The sequence below is a fragment of the Salvelinus sp. IW2-2015 genome, linkage group LG6.2, assembly GCF_002910315.2.
Source record: "Salvelinus sp. IW2-2015 linkage group LG6.2, ASM291031v2, whole genome shotgun sequence".
Classification (NCBI taxonomy): Eukaryota; Metazoa; Chordata; class Actinopteri; order Salmoniformes; family Salmonidae; genus Salvelinus; species Salvelinus sp. IW2-2015.
In genome coordinates, this window is record NC_036846.1 from 3,539,135 (window position 1) to 3,559,794 (window position 20,660).

Genomic DNA, 20,660 nt, shown 5'->3' on the forward strand with positions numbered 1-20,660 from the left:
GGGGGGGGGGATCACGTTTGACTGCACTGGGCCTTTAAGGCTCACCTCTACAAAAAATGTGGGGCAATCTCAAAATGTAGTTTGACAGCTGATTACAGAAACAGCAGCTATTCTGTTTGAGTTAATCCCTGATCCTAAACTAGCCTCCAAATACATTCAGACATGGAAAACATCACAAGCACTGTAACCACGTCAATATTAGACATGCACAGCATTGGATCTTATGCAGTAACTAAGGATTGATTGTGTTGGGTTGCAATTAATACTCACAATATCGACATCCCTTTGAGTTGTCATGGCTCTGAAGCTGCTCTGAACAGAGCCGACTGGGCAGTTAGTGTTGCGCTTTGCTGATGGAGACTGGGCCAAACCCCTGGCACAAAGAACACTGTGTGCGTTTCACTACTCTCTCACCCCCCCCCTTCTTTCTCTGCTTTCCACAGCCTGGCACCAACTCAAGCGCTCTGACCAACGTGAAACATAAAATTGGTTACAAGATTCGCCTGTTGATGTGATATCTGCGAACGATGGTGGCTAGGTGTCAAGCGTATGTATCCAACCAACCACTGCCTAGCAATCATACACTGTCAGACGGAAGCAATTTACTTAGATAGCATTTGGCTACACATTAGCTAGTTAGCTAGCTAGCTTCAGTAGCTTGCCAACACTAACGTTACTTAGTTAACAACAGATGGCTATAAACTCGTTGCTTTAACCTCGACAGATTAACTCAAAATCATCCGTACTGCCTGACAAGATATCCTAACGCTGGTTTGTAACTAGTAGCATTGTAGGCTAGCAAGGAGATGACACCCGAAGAAACGTTAGGTAGCTGTGTTAAGTTAGTTACCTTCCTTGTAAATTATGTAGGTAGGTAGCTACGTTGCTAAAATGTAACTAAGGTGAAAATATCTGACTGCGGCAGAAAAGAGGAACTGTGGGAGCACAGAGACGACAACCCGCGATATCACTACCGTTAATCTTACCAAAATAAACCTCACATCTCTAAAGACCGTAACGGTATAAAACAAATACTTAAATATTTAAGCATCCCAATGGTTAAACGTATCCCACGTTTGGGTGTCTCTTTCCGTCAAATAACATCATACCTAGCTGCTGCTTGTCGAAGAATAATGGCAGGACATTTAAAGACACCGGAAATCAGCTGTTTGTCAACAGAGGGAACGYAAAGTATTTCTGGGAGTTGCAGTCTTGCCATAAGATTCCATTTTGATTGAACAAGTGATGAAAGTCGGACACGAAGGAAATCGACAAATTGGGATAATTTGACATTTGTTTCAAGCCACCTTGTAAAGAAAGCCTGGAAAAAATAACATTCAGTAAGTCACAGAAGACAGAAATCATTTTTCATTGGATTCAAATTTACTTTAAAAAAGCATTGATTATATACAGTAATTTCTCTTGACACATTTACAGATAGTACATGTACTGTTATACTATGCTTTAAAATCAGTAAGAGTACAAATGGACATGAAACAGTTAGTACAACACAATTGTTATTTTCTCAAATACTGTTCTGATGACCTCAAGGTTGTTTGTAAACATCCTAGTATTGTAACTCACTTTGAGTTACTCGCTTTGAGCCCCCTGGAAGCATAAAAAAAAAAAGATCCCCACATTGTAGACGTTTGTAGTGTTCTTTCTAGACCATTTTTACACAAGACTGGCCAGGCTTGATCTTAAAATTGTAATTTAAATCGCAATAATATGAAGGGATACCAATTTGAATTGATTATCTGTGATGTGACCATTTCCACATCTCGTAAATAGGCATAGAATACAAATAACAGTTACATACATACCCTTGAGGTGAGCAAATACATTTTGAGGCACATAGTTAAAAACAGAAAAAACTTAACAAGTTGATTTGAACACCACAGCAAAGTGTCTAGAAACAAAATTTGACTGAGGCTGGTGGGGTTTTCAGTTCATGTTATGAATACATTCAGTTAGACACTCAGAGTTAAGACATTAAAACCCAGGCCCATCTTTCAATGACAATTATATACAAAACAGTTATGTACAAAATTATACATGGAATCAATCATGTAAGTAACATGTACCACGAGATTAAGACCTTAAAACAGGAATGAAACCTGTAAGCCTTTTCATACTAGGCTAATGTATTGTAATCCTTTCTCTGCCTTTTAGTAGTGCTAGTTTTGGGCTCCAAGGAATATCAGCATTTTTCTTCAGTGTACCTTCCTATAGACATCTCTCTATTCGGTAGAGTTTGTCGATCATCATGGTACAAAAATAAGTTATTTCTCTCGTCACACAATCTCTACAGTTAAGAGCATAATTTTAAATTGAATAATTATTTGGGCAGCTCTTCCAATAATTAACAAATATAACATACATATATATCGATGTATCTGTATAAATATGAAAACAAAATTAAATTAATGATTGTTTAAAAAAATATTCTCTATTCTAAATGATAAATTCTTAAAAAACTTAGAAATATTACCATCTTTTGGAAAAAGGACCAAGTTTTACAAAATGTAATTTAATTGTCAAGCATCTCTAAAGTGCAGACAGTGAGTTCTGGGGTGGTTTGACCCTCTCCTTGGTATTGCCTGTCCCCAAAGAACACAAATAATACCATAGTAATTTACCTATATGGACAGGAGGACACACGACACACCCTGTTGATGTGCTTACTGTACCCAGCAGTAACTCACAGGGCAAAGACAGTAGAGATCAGACACAATTTTGGGGAAAATGGCTGAATTCAGGCAGAAACAACCAGGCACTAGAATAACACATTAAAAATGGAGGAACTCTGTTTCATGCCATTTGTACCACCTAAATGACATATTTAATACAAAAAACCCTTTCAATGTTTAGATATGCAGAAATTTGCCAAGTTCATGTTGATCGAGTATACTGAGCGTACAAAACATTAAGAACACCTTCCTAATATTAAGTTGCACGCACCCCTCCCTTTTGCCCTCAGAACAGTCTCAAGTAGTTAGGGCATGGACTCTACAAGGTGTCGAAAGAGTTCCATAGGGATGCTGGCCCATGTTGACTCCAATGCTTCCCACAGTTGTTTCAAGTTGGCTAGGTGTCCTTTGGGTGGTGGACTATTTTTGTTACACATAGAAACCTGTTGAGCGTGAAAAACCCAGCAGTGTGCCTGGCACCTACTACCATAAGCTTTCACCAGGTCAGACTGTCATGGAAATCACACATGTTCTTAATGTTTTGTACAATCAGTGTATATCTCACTGCACATACAMTACCAGTCAAAAGTTAATACACTACTACTCATTCCAGGTTCTTTATTCTTTACATTGTAGAATAATAGTGAAGGTATCAAAACTATGAAATAACACATGTAGTAACCAAAAAGTGTTAAATCAAAATACATTTTATATATTTGAGATTTTTCCAAGTAGCCAGCCTTTGCCTTGAGGACAGCTTTGCACAATCTCAACCAGCTTCACCTGGAATGCTTTTCCAACAGTCATGAAGGAGTTCCCACATATGCTGAGCACTTGTTGGTTACTTTTCCTTCAACTGCAGTCTAACTCATCCCAAACCATCTCAATTGGGTTAAGCTCGGGTGATTGTGGAGGCCAGCTTATCTGATGCAGCACTCCATCACTCTCCTTCTTGGTCAAATAGCCCTTACACAGCCTGGAGGTGTGTTTTGGGTCATTGTCCTGTTGAAAAACAAATGATAGTCCCACTAAGCGCAAACCAGATGGGATGGCGTATCGCTGCAGAATGCTGTGGTATCCATTCTGGTTAAGAGTGCCATGAATTCTAAATAAATCACTGACAGTGCACCACAAAGCACCCCCACACCATCACACCTCCATGCTTCACGGTGGAAACCACACATGCGGAGATCATCCGTTCACCTACTCTGCATCTCACAAAGACACGTGGTTTGGAATCAAAAATCTCWAATTTTGATTCATCAGACCAAAGGACAGATTTCCACCGGTCTAATGTTTACTACTCTTTTTTCTCAGCCCAAGCAAGTCTCTTCTTATTATTGGTGTCCTTCAGTAGTGTTTTTAGTTGTTGCAGTAATTCGACCATGAAGGCATGATTCATGCAGTCTCCTCTGAACAGTTGATGTTGAGATGTGTCTGTTACCTGAACTCTGAAGCATTTATTTGGGCTGCAATTTCTGAGGCTGGTAACTCTAATGAACTTATCCTCTACAGCAGAGGTAACTCTGGGTCTTCCTTTCCTGTGGCGGTCCTCATGAGAGCCAGTTTCATCATTGCGCTTGATGTTTTTTGCGACTGCACTTGAAGAAACTTTCAAAGTTATTGACATTTTCCGGATTGACTGACCTTCATGTCTTAAAGTAATGATGGACAGTCGTTTCATTTTGCTCATTTGAGCTGTTCTTGACATAATATGGACTTGGTCTTTAACTAAATAGGGCTATATTCTGTATACCACCCCTACCTTGTCACAACACAACTGATTGGCTTAAACACATTAAGGAAAGAAATTCCCAAATTAACTTTTAACAAGTCACACCTGTTAATTGAAATGCATTCCAGGTGACTACCTCATGAAGCTAGTTGAGAGAATGCCATAGGTGTGCAAAGGGTGGTTACTTTGATGAATCACACTTTTTTGCTTACTGCATGATTCCATGTGTGTTTTTCATAGGTTTGATGTATTCACTATTATTCTACAATGTAGAAAATAATACAAATAAATAAAAACCCTTGAATGAGTAGATGTCCAAACTTTTGACTGATACTGTACATCCAAAATCTATTTAGCATGTGAGGGTCTCTCTACATTATAGGAATGACCAAATATCAACAAAGGAGAAGACAGTCGGTTGTAGCACAATGCCCAGACAGTTGAAAATTAACGCGATGAGACTGTGCACCTGTTCGTCTTGCGTGGTATGTTGTTGGGGCGTACACCATCTACTCCACCACTATTCTCCTCTAAGGTGTCATCCCTTCCACCTCACTGTCATCCTCTGCCAGGTAGATGGGACTCTTTGATCGGAGGACTGTCTCAAATTTACCACGGTTGGGTGTGGCCTCTGAGCTGTTCTTAATCCCATAACCAAAGTAGATGAGAAAACCTAGGAGAAAGAGAAGGAAGAAAAACTGATTTAAACAGTGATAAACTGCAGCATGTCAAAGGTGAACCTCACTGACACACTGTACTTGTGCCCCCGCACCTCTCTGATTCAGAGGGGCTGTGTTAAATGCGGAAGACACATTTCCGTTGAATGCTTTCATTCAATTGTACAACTGACTATGTATCCCCCTTTCCTTTCCTTGAGTAACACAACGTTGAGTAATAATACAGATCGGCACAAGAGCAAGAGGCAAAGCAATGATAAGGGGTGGGAATCTCACTAACCAATAGTCATCCACACTGCAAAGCGACACCACGTTGGCCCATCCAGCTGCATCATGAGGTAAATATTGACAAAGATACTGACCAATGGCAGCACTGGGAGTAGGGGTACCTGAGGGGATTCACATTTTTTTGTTTAGTTTCTACATTAACCACAATCAGCACATACTGGACATAAGACTAACAAGTACAACATCTAATGTTAATTTTCTTTGTTTTAAGCTAAGAGCTGATGATTCAATGAAACAAGTACAGACAGACAGTGGTTTCTAGGAGAACGCAGAAACCTACAGTAAATAGGAAATGGTTTCTCAGGATGAATGAAACAACAAACGTGAACTGAGTCATGTGATTGACAACTCCCATCATACCTTAAAGGTGAGTGCCTGTCTGCTCGGGGGCTGTCTCCAGATGATGGCCACACACAGGAAGGCGAGGAAGGCCAGTATGGCACATATGGTGACCCACAGGGGGTGGCCACTCACCACCTCTGCCCCCCACACAGCCAGCACTACGCACAGCAGGGTGAATACCACAGCTACAGAGAAAAAGAGAGATTGTGAACTTCAGCATGTATAGTGGAATCTTAATTATACTTTACAGTTCTTGGTCATACATAATGCAAATGAGAGAATGRATTGAAATGATCAGACAGCTGCTTCCATTTGTAACCAGTATGCCAAACTTATCAAAAAAGGTCTCACTTAAATATGTGGAGCTATTCTGGCACACCCAAAACAGCTTTAAACGTCATCAACACTTCACCCTGACAAAAGGGGGAGACTCACAGATGACAGCGGTAGTGATGTACACGATAAGTCCGGAGGTCTTGGTGGGGACGTCACAGCTGGGCACCAGCAGCATCTTGAGGGTGAACCTCTCCCTGAGGGCCCTGGTCTCCCCCTCAACCTCCTGGTCAAACTCGTCCCCACTGTCCCCCTCCGCCATGGTTGCCCTCTGCAGACCCACCAGCTCCACCAGCTTCTCACTGGCACCGCTGAGGCCCAGGGTACCCGGCTGGTACCTGAGAACAAATACACATAAAGAGTCAACCCTACGTTGACTGAGAACTCTTTTTAGCCAAGATCCTCTGCACTAACCTGAGGATAAGCACACACACTGCCACAAGTGTGTATGCCAGGAGAGTTCCTATCGACATCAGGTCTACCAGGGCTGCCAGATCAAACAGGAACGCCATCAGGGCTGCAGAGAGAAAGAATCCATTTAAATTCTAAGAAACATAGAGTAGCTGCTAAACAGTTGACAGAAAACTAAGTGTTGGTGCACAGTAAAGCAAGGGCTAAGCTTACCTGCTACAATACCCGACACGATGGTGGCTAACAGGGGGGTCTTGGTTTTTATGTTCATCTTTGAGAGGAAGCGGAAGAGCAGGCCGTCCTCAGCCATGGCATAGATTACACGGGGCATGGGGAACATTGAGCCCAGTAAACTGGAAAGAGAAAAGACAGAGGGACTCAGACAAAGTCATCGCCATCACACAGAGGTCAGCCATGTCTCTGGACAGTCCACAAACACTGACTGGCCATCAACATTTAACACAAGAAACCAAAAAAGTTTGGTTCATATATTCCATATCATAATTGGAACAACAAAAAAAGGAACTGAAAGCACAGTATATGAAAAGAAACATCTGTTCAGACACAAAAATAAATAAACTAAAAATAGCCTGCCATCTGGGTGCCTGTCTACCTTTGCTAGAAGTGCACACAAGGCCATGAGAAGTCTCTATGGGAAACTGTCTGTGCCAGTCACCTGGTGGAGAGGGCACAGAGGGAGCCCACAGCCACGATGTAGCGGGCAGGGTCCCAGTGCACATAACTGAAGGCCTCTGGCAGTGGGCTCTCTCTGTTCAGCAGGTAGTAGGGCATCATAAGGGTGAGAGCCGCAGACACCCCGAAGTAGGCAAAGAAACAGATGAGCAGAGAAGCCACGATACCGATGGGGATGGAACGCATAGGGTTCTTGGCCTCTTCACCTGTGTAGATAGAGATGGTTTAAATTTGACAGTCGTCAACCACAGAAAAAAATACTCTGGTGTCAAGAGACAAGWAGAAATGGCCTACTTGTTGTTGCGATGCAGTCGAACCCCACAAAGGCATAGAAGCAGGTTGCTGCCCCAGACAGGACTCCACTGAAGCCAAATGGAGCAAAACCCCCAGTGCCAAACTTCTCTTTAATGATCCTGGACAAAGAAAGAGAACAGGGGACTGGTTATTGCAGTACCCTTGAAAACACAGAAAAATGCCCAAGAGAAAGAGTAATCGTTTACCCTGATGGGGTAAAGCTTTGATCTATTTTTGCAAACAGACTTTCGTACCCTCTCATTTACTGCATAGGTCTTATTTTAAAACATAACACCATTCCTGCCTAATAAACTCCTCTTTCTGAGCTCCCCTCCCCGTCTTGTGTTTTGGTGACTCACTCTGGATCAGTGATGTTGGTTGTGTTGACAAAGTCCTCCACGGTGAGGTTCCAGTTGGTACGGTCTCCCTTCACCAGGCCTGAGATGATGACGAAGCCCAGCACCACCAGGTTGACCCCCGTGAAGATCTTGTTCACCAGGGCCGACTCGCTAACGCCAAATGCCAGCAGGCCTGTGTGGGTGTTAGCAAAGTGTCAGAGCCACAGATGTGGGCAGCGGCCAATCATAATGCTGCACTGAATGGGCACTTTGCCCTTGCTCTAGGGCAGCAATGAAGAGGCAGCCATAGAAACCTCTCTTTAGTAGCTGTAGTTTCGCTGAGGTTGTGTATTATGCTTTCAAATGTGTTCTGAGTTATGTTAATGATATGCGAGCCACACCAGTGAGCAGCAAGATCAGGATGAAGGCGAAGAGGTCTGGGTATTCAGCAAGAATCTTCCCAGGGACCTTGATGGACATGGAGGCTCTGAAGAAGTCTGAGATCTTCTGTTCAACCAGGTTGTCAAAGGTGGAGCTCCAGGCCCGAGCAACACTGGCTGTGCCTGAAAGAGGGAGAGACTTACAATGAGGAGGTTGGAGTCATACTTTCAAGGGCTCTTCTGTCATGAGGCAATCCTTCTGAAGGACCAGGCACTTGCTCTGCCTGTAAAACCTCTTCAGCTCACGTCCTCGTCAGAATCTTAATCATTCAGTCTAATTATTCAGCTACTCAGAATGGCTGATTATCTCAACTGACTGGCTGGGTATAGCAGTAATATCACTGCAGTTTAAGCAGCTTGGAGTTGTGTGCAGTCACATACATTTATGTTATCCTTGCACCTCATATCCTGCTTTTACCTTTAAAAACATGTTTCTTGCAACTTTACACAAAGAAAAGATCAAACATTTCCTGCCCATTTTTTTATCACGTTGGTTCTTCATTTCAAATCCCTCATTTTTACTAACCCACTTCTGACTTACCTATGACATAGGAGAGGATGAGGTTCCAGCCAGTGATGAAGGCCCAGATTTCCCCCACAGTCACATAGCTGTACATGTAGGCTGAACCAGTCTTGGGCACACGAGCACCAAACTCAGCATAACACAGACCAGCAAGGACGGAGGAGAGCGCTGCGATGAGGAAGCAGAGGACGATGGCTGGGCCGGCCTTCTCCCTGGCCACCTCTCCAGCCAGCACATAGACGCCCGCCCCCAGAGTGGCACCCACCCCCAGGGCAATAAGGTCCAGCGTGGTCAGGCAGCGGGCGAAGTGGCTCTCTTCCTGGTTACAGTCCAGCGCCCGTCGCCGGAGCAGCATCTTACCGAAGGACGCTAGCTTCTCAGCCATGATAGGACAGGTCAKCAAATCAAGAGGAMGAGATGAAGGATCTTCTTACAGCCAACTGAGGAAGAGGACAATCTACTGTCAAATGAGAGCGGAAAGTGGTTTGGAGGGACAAGTTCAGACACAACGATCATTATTTTGTAATCGACTACTTTCTCAGAAGCGAAATATCATAGAAATCAAATGGGGAGTGAAATGTCAGTCAGAAAAACAAAGCAATACGCTTCCTCACACGAAAAAATGAGTCATTCCATGTAGAGTAGARGCCAAAACTGTATCATAATTCTCTGAAGGGTCATTCTGTTTGAATTCAGTCACTTTTTGACCACACCCCTTTTGATTTGAACAAAACTTTCGAAACATATTTGCCCATGGTAGAAGTGGTCAAAAAGTGACTGTGGACATGAATGCCAAAACATTTAGAAGACAGATGTGCTCAAAGTTGACCAATTTTGCATTACACACACCCTACCATAAGACATCCATGTCTTCATCACTGGATAAGATAAACAGTTGAGTTTGATATCACTAAAAAGCTTACAAACTGGGTTTACAAGAAAATAGTTTAATAAAAATTGTCATTTTTTATCGAAAAATCTTTTTTTTTTTAATGTTGTAGGTTAGACCCTATTTTACATAATCTGAAGTGTAGGTAAGCACAACATCACCGAGCGCAACATCAGAGATATGCATCCTTCGTCAATCCCCAATCTCTCTGCTGATCTAACACTGACACTAGGTTAACAGTGCTGGGCAATCCCACAGTAACAGAATTGCGCTGAGACTCAGATGTTTCACTTAAAATGTATTCCAAACAAAAAACATTGATTTCAAAGTTAAACAAACCATACAACTCCATGCACAATGACTGCTTTTAACAATTTACACAGAACAGTTTACAGAAATATTTACTGGAAGAACTGTGCATATGCAAAGTTGGGTAACAACATTTCGGTAAAATATTACTCAGTTATTAAATACTGCTAAGAATTAAGATTCAAAGATTTCTGCCAACAGAATGGTATGTCAGCTGTCACAAGGCATCTTGACTCTGAAAAAATCTATTTTGGAACTACAGTAAGTGAAGTGGATTTACACCCGGTAACAGAATTGCGGTAATGGAATTCCATCATGGGTGCCTGATCTGTACTACACAAAAATGCATAATTATGGATATGAATGTCATTCTCTTCATGGTGATGTATCCCAAAGTGGTACACAAAGGTATAAATATCCTAATTTGCATATTTGGGTATTATTCTACACACTTGCTATTATTTTAACGAGCTCCACCAAACTTGGTTGGTCCAGACCGGATCAAACCTGAAGCAATCGTATTTGTCTATGTTTCACAATTTTGGATATTAAAGTACAGCACAGTAGAGTACAGTACAGTACAGTAAAGTATAGTTCAGTACAGTACATTAGCATACAGGACTCTACTATGTGGTAGTGTACTGTGCTGTCCAAACTTGTGAAACATAGATGTCTATGATTGGTTCAGATTTGGTCCGGTCCAAATCTGAAACAATCATGGACGTCTATAAAAAATATATATATATATATATATATATATATATATATATATAGTACTTTTACGCCTTTTTCGTGATATGCAAATTGGTAGTTACAGTCTTGTCCCATTACTGCAACTCCTACGGACTCGGGAGCGGCAAAGGTTGAGCGCCATGCGTCCTCCGAGACACGACCCTGCCAAGCCGCACTGCTTCTTGACACACTGCTATCTTAACCCGGAAGCCAGCCCACCAATGTGTCAGAGGAAACACCATCCAGCTGGCGACCGACATCAGCTTGCAGGCGCCCGGCCCGCCACAAGGAGTCGCTAGAGCACGATGGGACAAGGAAATCCCGGCCGGTCAAACCCACCTCTACCACGGACGACACTGGGCCAACTGGGCCCCGCTTAATGGGTCTCCCGGTCGCCTGGGAGTCTGTAGTAACTTGGGTCTGTAGTAACACCTCAAGCACTCCGATGCAGTGCCTTAGACCACTTGGAGCCCATGGATGTCTATGTTTGGGCCAAATGAAGGCCGTACCAGACGTCTGTGGACATTGAAATCAAGGTCAGGCCGGACCAAATTCCAACTACTTTTCATCATTCATGGACGTCCGGTGTCAGTTGGTGCTCAGTGGGAGAGGATGCTGATTACAGTAAAATGGGAAGAAAGGGGGCTCATGGGTAGGTGTCAATAAGAGCTGGGAGAGGTGACATTAATTGGAGAGACTTTTCACACTCTTGCTTTGACCACCAGACTACAGAAAGAAAACTTATCAGATCAACATGACAGTATGCCAGCAGAAGGGAGGACAGTAGCAGCGGACSCAACTGTGGTTTGTGACAACTATGATTTCCCCATTGTAGCCAATTCAATTGCAGAAATTCTGTTACCGATTCACTTAATTTATAAACAAAACTGATATCAGTAAAACACTACAACTAATTGATGTCTACCTTTACTTGTTCTGTGAACATTCATTATCCTTCCTCCTCATGAGGGAGGAGGAAAATATCTAAAAAAATATCTTTTTTTGACAGTAGTTCTGAAAGTTGTGCTCACAAGCCAAAAGTGGTCCCCGAAAATTGCTACTACGTCACATAGGTGCAGATATGTACACCACGTCATTGCATGTCCATCTTGCTAGTCTTCACTGAAATGGCGAGGGGTTGAAGCTCATTGGCTAGAACTCAAATTGCTAGGGAGCTGGCCCATGTGGGGGGAAAATGGTGCAGTACAACTTCCGGAAAACAAGTTGATTTCAAACTAGGGACTTCGTGGTCAATTTAGGTAATTCTGCTCATAGATTATGCATGTATGAAATACACCAACAAATCCAGCCTAAAGCGGAAGGTTTAAAAAAGACTTAGTAGTCGCCAAAGTTCCGGATCATGTCTAATGATGTGGGTTTTTGGTAATGGAATTTCAAGGCACAAGGCAAGATTTCTTGAACTTACAGAATGCTGACTTTTTCTCTTATAAACTAAATATAAAAAAGTGTTGATATTAGTTGGCAGGGGTCTTTACTTCAACATTGTTTTTTGGTATATTTCTAACAACTTTTAAGACTTTCTGGTAGATGTTTTCTAAGACCCCTTTTCCATCTGTTTGACAAGAAATCATAGTGTTAGCTTATTCCACATTTTTAGGATGGAAAATGGTTGAAAAATGTATATATGCCTTAATTTCTCAAAAATAGAGACTCTTAGCTATCATTTGACATGCTCATATGAACTTCAGATGTTGGAGCTCATAGGTCCTTTTACATGGAATTTACCTGTCTGGCTGAATAGTGAATAATGTCAGGCAGGCATTTAGGCCCCGACCACTGGCTGGTGGCCGCTTGAGGAAAGAAAGCCCTGCAGTAGTGCATAGTGCTGACCAGTACCCTGACCTTGGCTGAGACCATATTGAATCTGAAAGACTGAAAGGGAGGGAGTCAAGAACCCCATTCATGTGCAGCCAGAAAAACTAAAATAGGAGAATGAAGAAAATAAATGAAAAGAGAACAGGGTGAAAAGAGAGAATAGCAGGAATGGCAGCATAGTTGGCAAATAAAGCTTGGGAGAGAGAGGGGAATGGAAAAACATGATGAAAGGCCTCTGACTTGACACACCAGACCGATTAAATTTTTAAGAAGCAGACAGATGATCCCAATACAAAGCTGGGTAAGAAAACTAGAATTGCCCTATCCAACTGTGCCCAAAAAAGGAACTATTCAACAGGAAAAAAATTGCTGTCCAAGCCCACTGTGTGGGCACCATGGTTGGACATAATAAAGCTCTCCTGTCTGGCAATGGGTCCAGTTCGAAGGGTTGATCCTGGCACACACACACCAGAGAGGCCATGCAAGTTTAATCAGGCCAAGTCTGGGAAACACACCTCATCAGGAGGGAGAGAGCGTCCATGTCAACTCTGTTTGGCTGACAGGAGACAATGTCTACAGGGGACACAGGCAACTGCATTTCCTACACCTAGATCTCAATCCCATGTGGCCCTTGTTCTTAAATCTATAGTGTACACACTATAGGCCAGGGCTATTCAACTGGCGGCCAGCAGGCCAGATCTGGCCCGTATATTAATTTATACCGGCCCTTAGATCAATTCTGAACATTAACAAAAGATCTGAAAAAAAAATCCCTGCCCAAATCCGACATTCAGTGCCAAAAAGACAAGCACTATGGTGGTTGTCTATAGTGTGGTTTCTAGCACTATGGTGGTTGTCTATAGTGTGGTTTCTAGCACTATGGTGGTTGTCTATAGTGTGGTTTCTAGCGCCTGTGGCATGTTGATCATTTTTTCTTCATATGAATTTATCTCTAGCGTTTGAACGGTTTAAGCTATGACCCCATTCCTGAAAGCTACGACTCTCAGTAACACGCATGTGCCTTCCATTTCCCTCTCTGATGCTCACAAGGACTCGTTAGAAGGGTGTGACAACAAACATCTAATGACTGAGAAAAATGAATTCAAAGAATTCTTCCTTCAGACTGGAATTTGGCATAGCTGTCTTTTTATTGACATGCTTAATTAGGATTTTAAAAATGACCTAATTACTTTTAATTAAGCTTTTAATAGTTGTTTAAATAAAACAAAAATAATGGTGAGCAAGCGTTGCACCTTTTCCTTTCAATGATGATCAATTGTTTTGGTTGCACCTCAACTGGTGTTGGTTGAGCACCCTCCAAAGTGCTATATTGGTGGTAATGCATTGCTTTCTTTAATACAGTTCTTCTGAAGAATAATCGCATGTGCAAAATGTCCAGCCCCCGTGCAATTACCCTTTTTACATCTGTCCCCGTAAGAATACGTTAAATGGCCCTGCTATAGGCTATGAGTTCAACAAATAGACATCTCAGTCACAAGTTACTACACCCACGGCACTTACAATTTCCTAACAATTTGACTATTAACATATTGCTGACTTTAGGCTGATAGAGATAGTCAAAATGGGATTGCAAGGTCTGCCAGGCTGCATGTTGTCATCTACTAAGCGCAGTAGACTGACATACTAGCCAGGCTAAGTTGGGAAAATCCAGCCTCTGGAATAACAACTATATCAAGTACAGTTGGCCTTTCTCCTCCATTAAGAGGATAATCAACAGTGTTACATAAGCCTGCTAACCTTCTTAGAGGTGAACAAATAATTAGTCATGATTATGTTTGTGTAGCCTAGCATGACCATGGTGAAATGTGTGGGCTAAACTTCACCACAAAGTCTTTGCAATATGATGTGGGAAATTAATTGCATGTTCTGGTAATTTCTAAGAAGTATTAAAGAATATAACTGTTTTGGGCTCCCGAGTGGCACAGCTGTATTTTTATTTTTAACTGTAAAGAGGGCCTCAAGTTAACTTTTTGGTCCACCAGCCACTGTATAATAAGACAAATGAGCATGCTTTGTAATGTTCCTAAAACAATAAATGCATTACTAGTAAGAAATAAATGTTGTTTCATTTCGTTTCATTTTTTGGGACAAATTTTCACCTGCCCCTTTAACAGGCTCCCGAGTGTCGSAGCGGTCTAAGGCACCGCATCTCAGTGCTAGAGGCGTCACAACAGACAACCTGGCTCGAATCCAGGCTGTATCACAACCGGACGTGATTGGAAGTCCCATAGGGCGGCGCACAATAGGCCCAGCGTCGTCCGGGTTTGGCCGGTGTAGGCCGTCATTGTAAATAAGAATTTGTTCTTAACTGAATTGCCTAGTTAAATAAAAGTTAGTTTTTTTTTTTATTAAATTTTTTTTTTACAGGAGGTTAGTCACAAATAGAACAATGAGACAGATATTTCACTGGATGTATAAATGTGAAGCATCGGATTGGCATTTGGTAGTGAGGAGTGGAAAGCCCAGTGGTCGGCAGTGGGAGAAGATGGAACGAGATAGCAGAATGTCAGCCAAAATGTAATTTTCTCATCAATTAAACATTTGATCCCAATAGTTCTGTTCCCAAAACTGAAATATGTTACGAACAGTGGACACAGTTTTGTAGACTTTACCATTTGCCAAAGTTWAAAAAAAGAGTAAATATTTAGAGTGCAAATTTAGTTATTGCACACGCGCACTTCAGAGTAGYKGGTACCRAACCGAAATATGCAAATATGTGCTAGAACGCGCCAATAGGATCTCGCTAGCTCYTGCTTGGCTCTGCCCACCTRCTTGCTTGTTCCGCCCATATGACTAATTTGTTCCAATGTAAACAGGCTGTGGTCTATCTTGGTTTAGTAATAAAAATCTTTGTTACAGTGGTAAGGCGACTCGAGTCATGTTTGTGTTTGTGAGAATGAGTCTGACTAGTAGKCYTGTTGTCTTCTTTTCCCTAGCATTTGAAACTCAAACATTGAAAAACATAGCTTGTGAACAATGTAAATAGCCAAGAAACAGTGACAAAGTCTCACTTCAGTAGACTTTCGTTTCAACTAAATTAGACCATTATGCCTGTGCTCAGCACTTCAAAAAAMAATCCTTCACTCAGCTCTTCACGTGCGCACAGTAGCGCGAGGTGGGATAGGCTATACTATATAATTCGTAGTTCTTTGACTTTGTGCGTTTACCAGCTATGGAACAAAACGGCAGAAATACTCTGAAAACAGCTACTGCAGAATTTATTGAGCTATTAATGTGATCATACTTTGTATTCACAAATGCTAGTGAAATGCTCGCACTGTGGAGCCCTGACCACTCGCCAATGTGGCAGGTGAAATAGTAGACCTCTAACCTGCAAAARTTAAACCCTGACTGTAAACATAGAAGAACCATTGTAAAGCAGAACTTATGACACAGGAAATATGACCTGGGTGCCAGGACATTTCTGAATTCAACAACGCAATACTGTTGTCTTGCCAAACATGACTACAACTAGAACAAGCTGTTCCATGCTCAGAGGTTTTAAATATCAAGAAAAACAAAGGTTCTACTCCCACTCATTGTTATTGTTTGGAAAAACAACAAAAGGGGAAACAATGTGGCCTCCATCAAACAAGTGAGTGCTCAGGTTTAGCCTGTACAGCTAAATTAAAAAGGTTCATGATTCAGTTCCAACAATTCAAGYTGACAGGCCTCATTCAGAAGACCTGTCATATCATTTGACAATGGAATGAATCATTGCCAACTTTTGCTAAGGAATGAGACACAGGGCATAATGCTCAATTTGTGGGTGTTTCCATGGTTACTTTGCTTTGGCTTCTCTGAAATTATGCCAGTTGATGCACACACAGCATTTGTTATTCATCAGATCCCTGTCTTCAAAGGGCAATCTAATTATGGGCCTAGATGACAGAGCATCAGCCATCTCTTGCTACGTAAAGCCCTCCATCTACTACCGCACCCGTGTCTCCACACAATAATGCAATTTCACCAAAAGGCTGAAAGGAGTACTGGAGTGCCATGCTATACTTGGAGGTTATATCTCACAGTATATGACATATTTGATTACACAGCATGTCCTCCATGAGAGCTGTTTGCCTCATCACCCACCATACTCTCAGCCCGGGGGCACTCACAGGTCTCAAGCAGATAATGCACTTGCACAGCCTGTGCATGTCTCCTTGGGTGACACTCCTTCAGGTGGGGTTATTTCACACTAGTCTTTCCAGTTACCATAAATTACTCAACACTCAAACGGTCCTTGGAACTCTGAAAAAAGGTAGGTGTGGTAGTTTGATTGGTGGTTGTTTTTTGGCTGAAAAAAAAGCCACAGAAATTTGGAACACCTGGAAAAGACGAGCCTCAGCAGGTACTTGAACATAGTTATGCAACACCACAAACATACATAGACCCAAGCCTTCCACAATAGAAAGTGTCAGTACTCACTTAGCTGATTAAGCAGCAATAGAATATGCACTATATTTTATTGAATATATCAGTTAGTGACATTCAGACTGGTCTCAGACTAGATGTAACATAGTAAACGTAAATCCGGGAAACAATTTAGTATGATATGCTATGGTGACATACGGTAATTGGTATGTTACATAAGACAGGTTACTTAAGGCAAAAAGGAAAAGGAGGGTGGTTGGTCGGGGTGGAGATATCTATTTATGCGAACGTCTAGCAACCCAAAGGTTGCGTGTTTGAATCTCTTCACGGACAACTTAGGCATTTTAGCTACTTTGCAACTATACTGAACAAAAATATAAAAACGCAACAATTTAAGTTTTTACTGAATTAAAGTTCATATAAGGAAATAAGTCAATTGAAATAAACTATTTAGGCCCTAATCTATGGATTTCACATGACTGGGCACAGGTGCACCCACTGGGAAGCCAGGCCTAGCCAATCAGAAATATTTTTTTTATGCACCAAAGGGCTTTATTACATACATACAGACGACCCCCCCCCGCCCAGACAATCCCTAAGGTGAAGAAGCCGGATGTGGCCCTGGGCTGGCGTAGTTACACATGGTCTGCGGTTGTGAGGCCAGTTGGACGCACAGCCAAATTCTCTAAAATGATGTTGGGGGCTTATGATAGAGAAATTAACATTCAATTCACTGGCAACAGCTCTGGTGGACATTCCTGCAGTAAGCATGCAAATTGCACGCTCCCTCAAAACCATGCTGTTTAATGAGTTTCTTGATATGCCACACCGGTCAGGTGGATGGATTTTCTTGGAAAAGGAGAAATGCTTACAGGGATGCAAACAAATTTGTGCACAAAATTTGAGAGAAATAAGCTTTCCGTGCTTATGGAAAATTTCAGGGATTTTTTTTCAGCTCATGAAACATGGGACAAACACTTTACATGTTACACTTGTATTTTTGTTCAGCATACTTAGCATGTTAACTAACCCTTTCCCTAACCATTTAACCCAACCACAAGCTTAGCTAACGTTAGCTAGCTTGCTAACATTAGCTATAGGTGGCTAAAGTTAATGTTTTCCACAACAAAATGGAATTCGTAACATATGATAGATTTAGCAAGTGCATAACATATGGTACGATTTTGAATTCGTAAAATATCATACAAATTAACAATTTGTAACATATTATACAAAATGGATGATTGACATCCACAAATCAATACATACTACATTAAATGTGTACAACACTTACATACAGAATAATACGACATGCTCTGAGACCAGGTTGTATTATTAACTAGCTAGCTAAGATTATTAATACATTTAAAATGGAGAGCTGCAGGCTTGCACACAACAGTCCGTGTTCGACAAGGAAGAAAAATAAACACCAACCGGATTACAAAGTACATTGATAACGTTAGATCAAATAGAGAAGGAATGTTCGACAGGAATTTAGTTATCAATCTAACGTTAGCTACTTAAAACACGCTCAAGGTTTACATTACTAAACTCGTTTACGTTTGGTTTGGCGAGGTTGGTAAACTAGCTACCTGATTTACAGCAAGATTAATTAGACGGTCCATTCACGTGCCAGCCAAAACACCTAACTAGCTAACSTTAGTACTCAAGCCCTATGGTTGAGGAAGACTTGGTAAAACCAAAGAACCGACAGCTGGATTGTCTGAAAAGCTAGCTGGAACCAAACACTCCAGCATGTCTGCCAGACTACGCTAGATAGCTACAAAGACTCTAGTTAATTCATGCTGGGCATCGCGAAAATGTTGTCCAGCTGACCAACTAGTACTGCCACATTCGATTCAGGTGTTGTTATTCACTATAAATCTCCATACCTTGAATGACGTTGAGTTAATTCATTCATTCCTATCGATAAGCACACGCTTTGGTTCAGACTATTTCTTGGAACACATCGCTAGCAAATACAATCTTCATTCGATGTCTTTGGTATACCAAACATTAGTTAGCTACATACCTGAAGAATTGATAGGCCCTTGCGATCAGCAAGATGAAAACTATCGGTCTTCCGATTGAACTTCTGTCTTTACAGTCCGAAAAAAGGTGTGACTTGTCTGTCTAAAAACTTGATACAACACACGCTAATGTACCGTACCAGTCAAAAGTTTGGACACACCTACTGATTCAATATTTTTTTCGTTTATTTTTTACTATTTTCTACATTGTAGAATAATAGTGAAGACATATCAACACTATAAAATAACACATATGGAATCACGGAACCAAAAAAGTGTAAAACAAAATATAATTTTAGATTCTTCAAAGTAGCCACCCTTTGCCTTTAACAGCTTTGCACACTCTTGGCATTCTCTCAACCAGCATCACCTGGAATGCTTTTCCAACATTCTTGAAGGAGTTCCCACATATGCTGAGCACTTGTTTTTTCCCTCCACTCTGCGGTCCAACTCATCCCAAACCATCTCAATTGGGTTGAGGTCAGGTGATTGTGGAGGCCAGGTCATCTGATGCAGCACTCCATCTCTCTCCTTCTTGGTCAAATAGCCCTTACACAGCCTGGAGGTGTGTTTTGGGTCATTGTCCTGTTGAAAAACAAATGATAGTCCCACTAAGCACAAACCASATGGGTTGGCGTATCGCTACAGAATGCTATGGTAGCCATGCTGGTTAAGTGTGCCTTGAATTCTAAATAAATCACAGACAGTGCCACCAGCAAAGTACCATCACACCTCCTCCTCCATGCTTCACGGTGGGAACCACACATGCAGAGATCATCCGTTCACCTACTCTGCATCTCACAAAGACACGGCAGTTGGTACCAAAAATCTCAAATTTGGACTCATCAGACCAAAGGACAGATTTCCACCAGTCTAATGTCCATTGCTTGTGTTTCTTGGCCCAAGCAAGTCTTTTTATTGGTGTCCTTTCGTAGTGGTTTCTTTGCAGGATTCACTCAGTCTCTGAACAGTTGATGTCGAGATGTGCCTGTTATTTGAACTCTGTGAAGCATTTATTTGGGCTGCAATTTCTGAGGCTGGTAACTCTAATGAACTTATCCTCTGCAGCAGAGGTAACTCTGGGTCTTCCTTTCCTGTGGCGGTCCTCATGAGAGCCAGTGTCATCATAGCGCTTGATGGTTTTTGCGACTGCACTTGAAGAAATCTTCAAAGTTCTTGAAATATTCCAGATTGACTGACCTTCATGTCTTGAAGTAATGATGGACTATCATTTCTCTTTGCTTATTTGAGCTGTTCTTACCATAATATGGACTTGGTCTTTTATAAAATAGGGCTATCTTCTGTATACCACCCCTACATTGTCACAACACTACCGACTGGCTCAAACGCATTAAGAAGGAAAAAAATTATACAAATGAACTTTTAACAAGGCACACCTGCTAATTGAAATGCATTCCAGGTGACTACCTCATGGAGCTGGTTGAGAGAATACCAAGAGTGTGCAAAGCTGTCATCAAGGCAAAGGGTGGCTGCTTTGAAGAATCTGAAATATATTTTGATTTGTTTAACACATTTTTGGTTATTACATGATTCRATGTGTGTTATTTCATTGTTTTGATGTATTCACTATTATTCTACAATGAAGAAAATAGTAAAAAMAAATAAAAACCCTTGAATGAGTAGGTGTGTCCAAACTTTTGACTGGTACTGGTATCGTCCGAACACTGTTGTGTTGTTCAGAGGAGCT

The 20,660-nt window shown here is 41.6% G+C and overlaps 2 protein-coding genes across 3 annotated transcripts in view; both read right to left on the reverse strand.

Annotated features, from left to right (window-relative positions):
• The window catches only part of LOC111965699 (ubiquitin-like protein 3), a 6,922-nt gene extending 5,751 nt beyond the window's left edge, over positions 1–1,171 (reverse strand). The window contains exon 1 of one of the 2 annotated variants that reach the window (XM_070444194.1): positions 271–1,171. Coding sequence is in view for 1 of the 2 variants with exons in the window: in XM_023989928.2 (XP_023845696.1) it covers positions 271–297 (27 nt within the window). In the remaining variant the exon portion in view is untranslated. The remainder of the gene's footprint in view (positions 1–270) is intronic. The other variant, XM_023989928.2, reaches the window with a different exon arrangement.
• Positions 1,172–1,361: 190 nt separating this feature from the next.
• On the reverse strand, positions 1,362–19,069 carry LOC111965700 (cationic amino acid transporter 3-like). Its single transcript, XM_023989930.2, has 12 exons — positions 18,955–19,069; positions 8,783–9,204; positions 8,203–8,364; positions 7,823–7,994; positions 7,464–7,582; positions 7,153–7,375; positions 6,690–6,829; positions 6,480–6,582; positions 6,168–6,403; positions 5,751–5,917; positions 5,383–5,491; positions 1,362–5,098 (listed from the first exon to the last, which is right to left on the reverse strand). The coding sequence occupies exons 2-12, from the start codon at positions 9,147–9,149 to the stop codon at positions 4,956–4,958; spliced, it is 1,941 nt and encodes a 646-aa protein (XP_023845698.1). The 5' UTR covers positions 9,150–9,204; positions 18,955–19,069; the 3' UTR covers positions 1,362–4,955.
• Between the last annotated feature and the right edge of the window lie 1,591 nt (positions 19,070–20,660).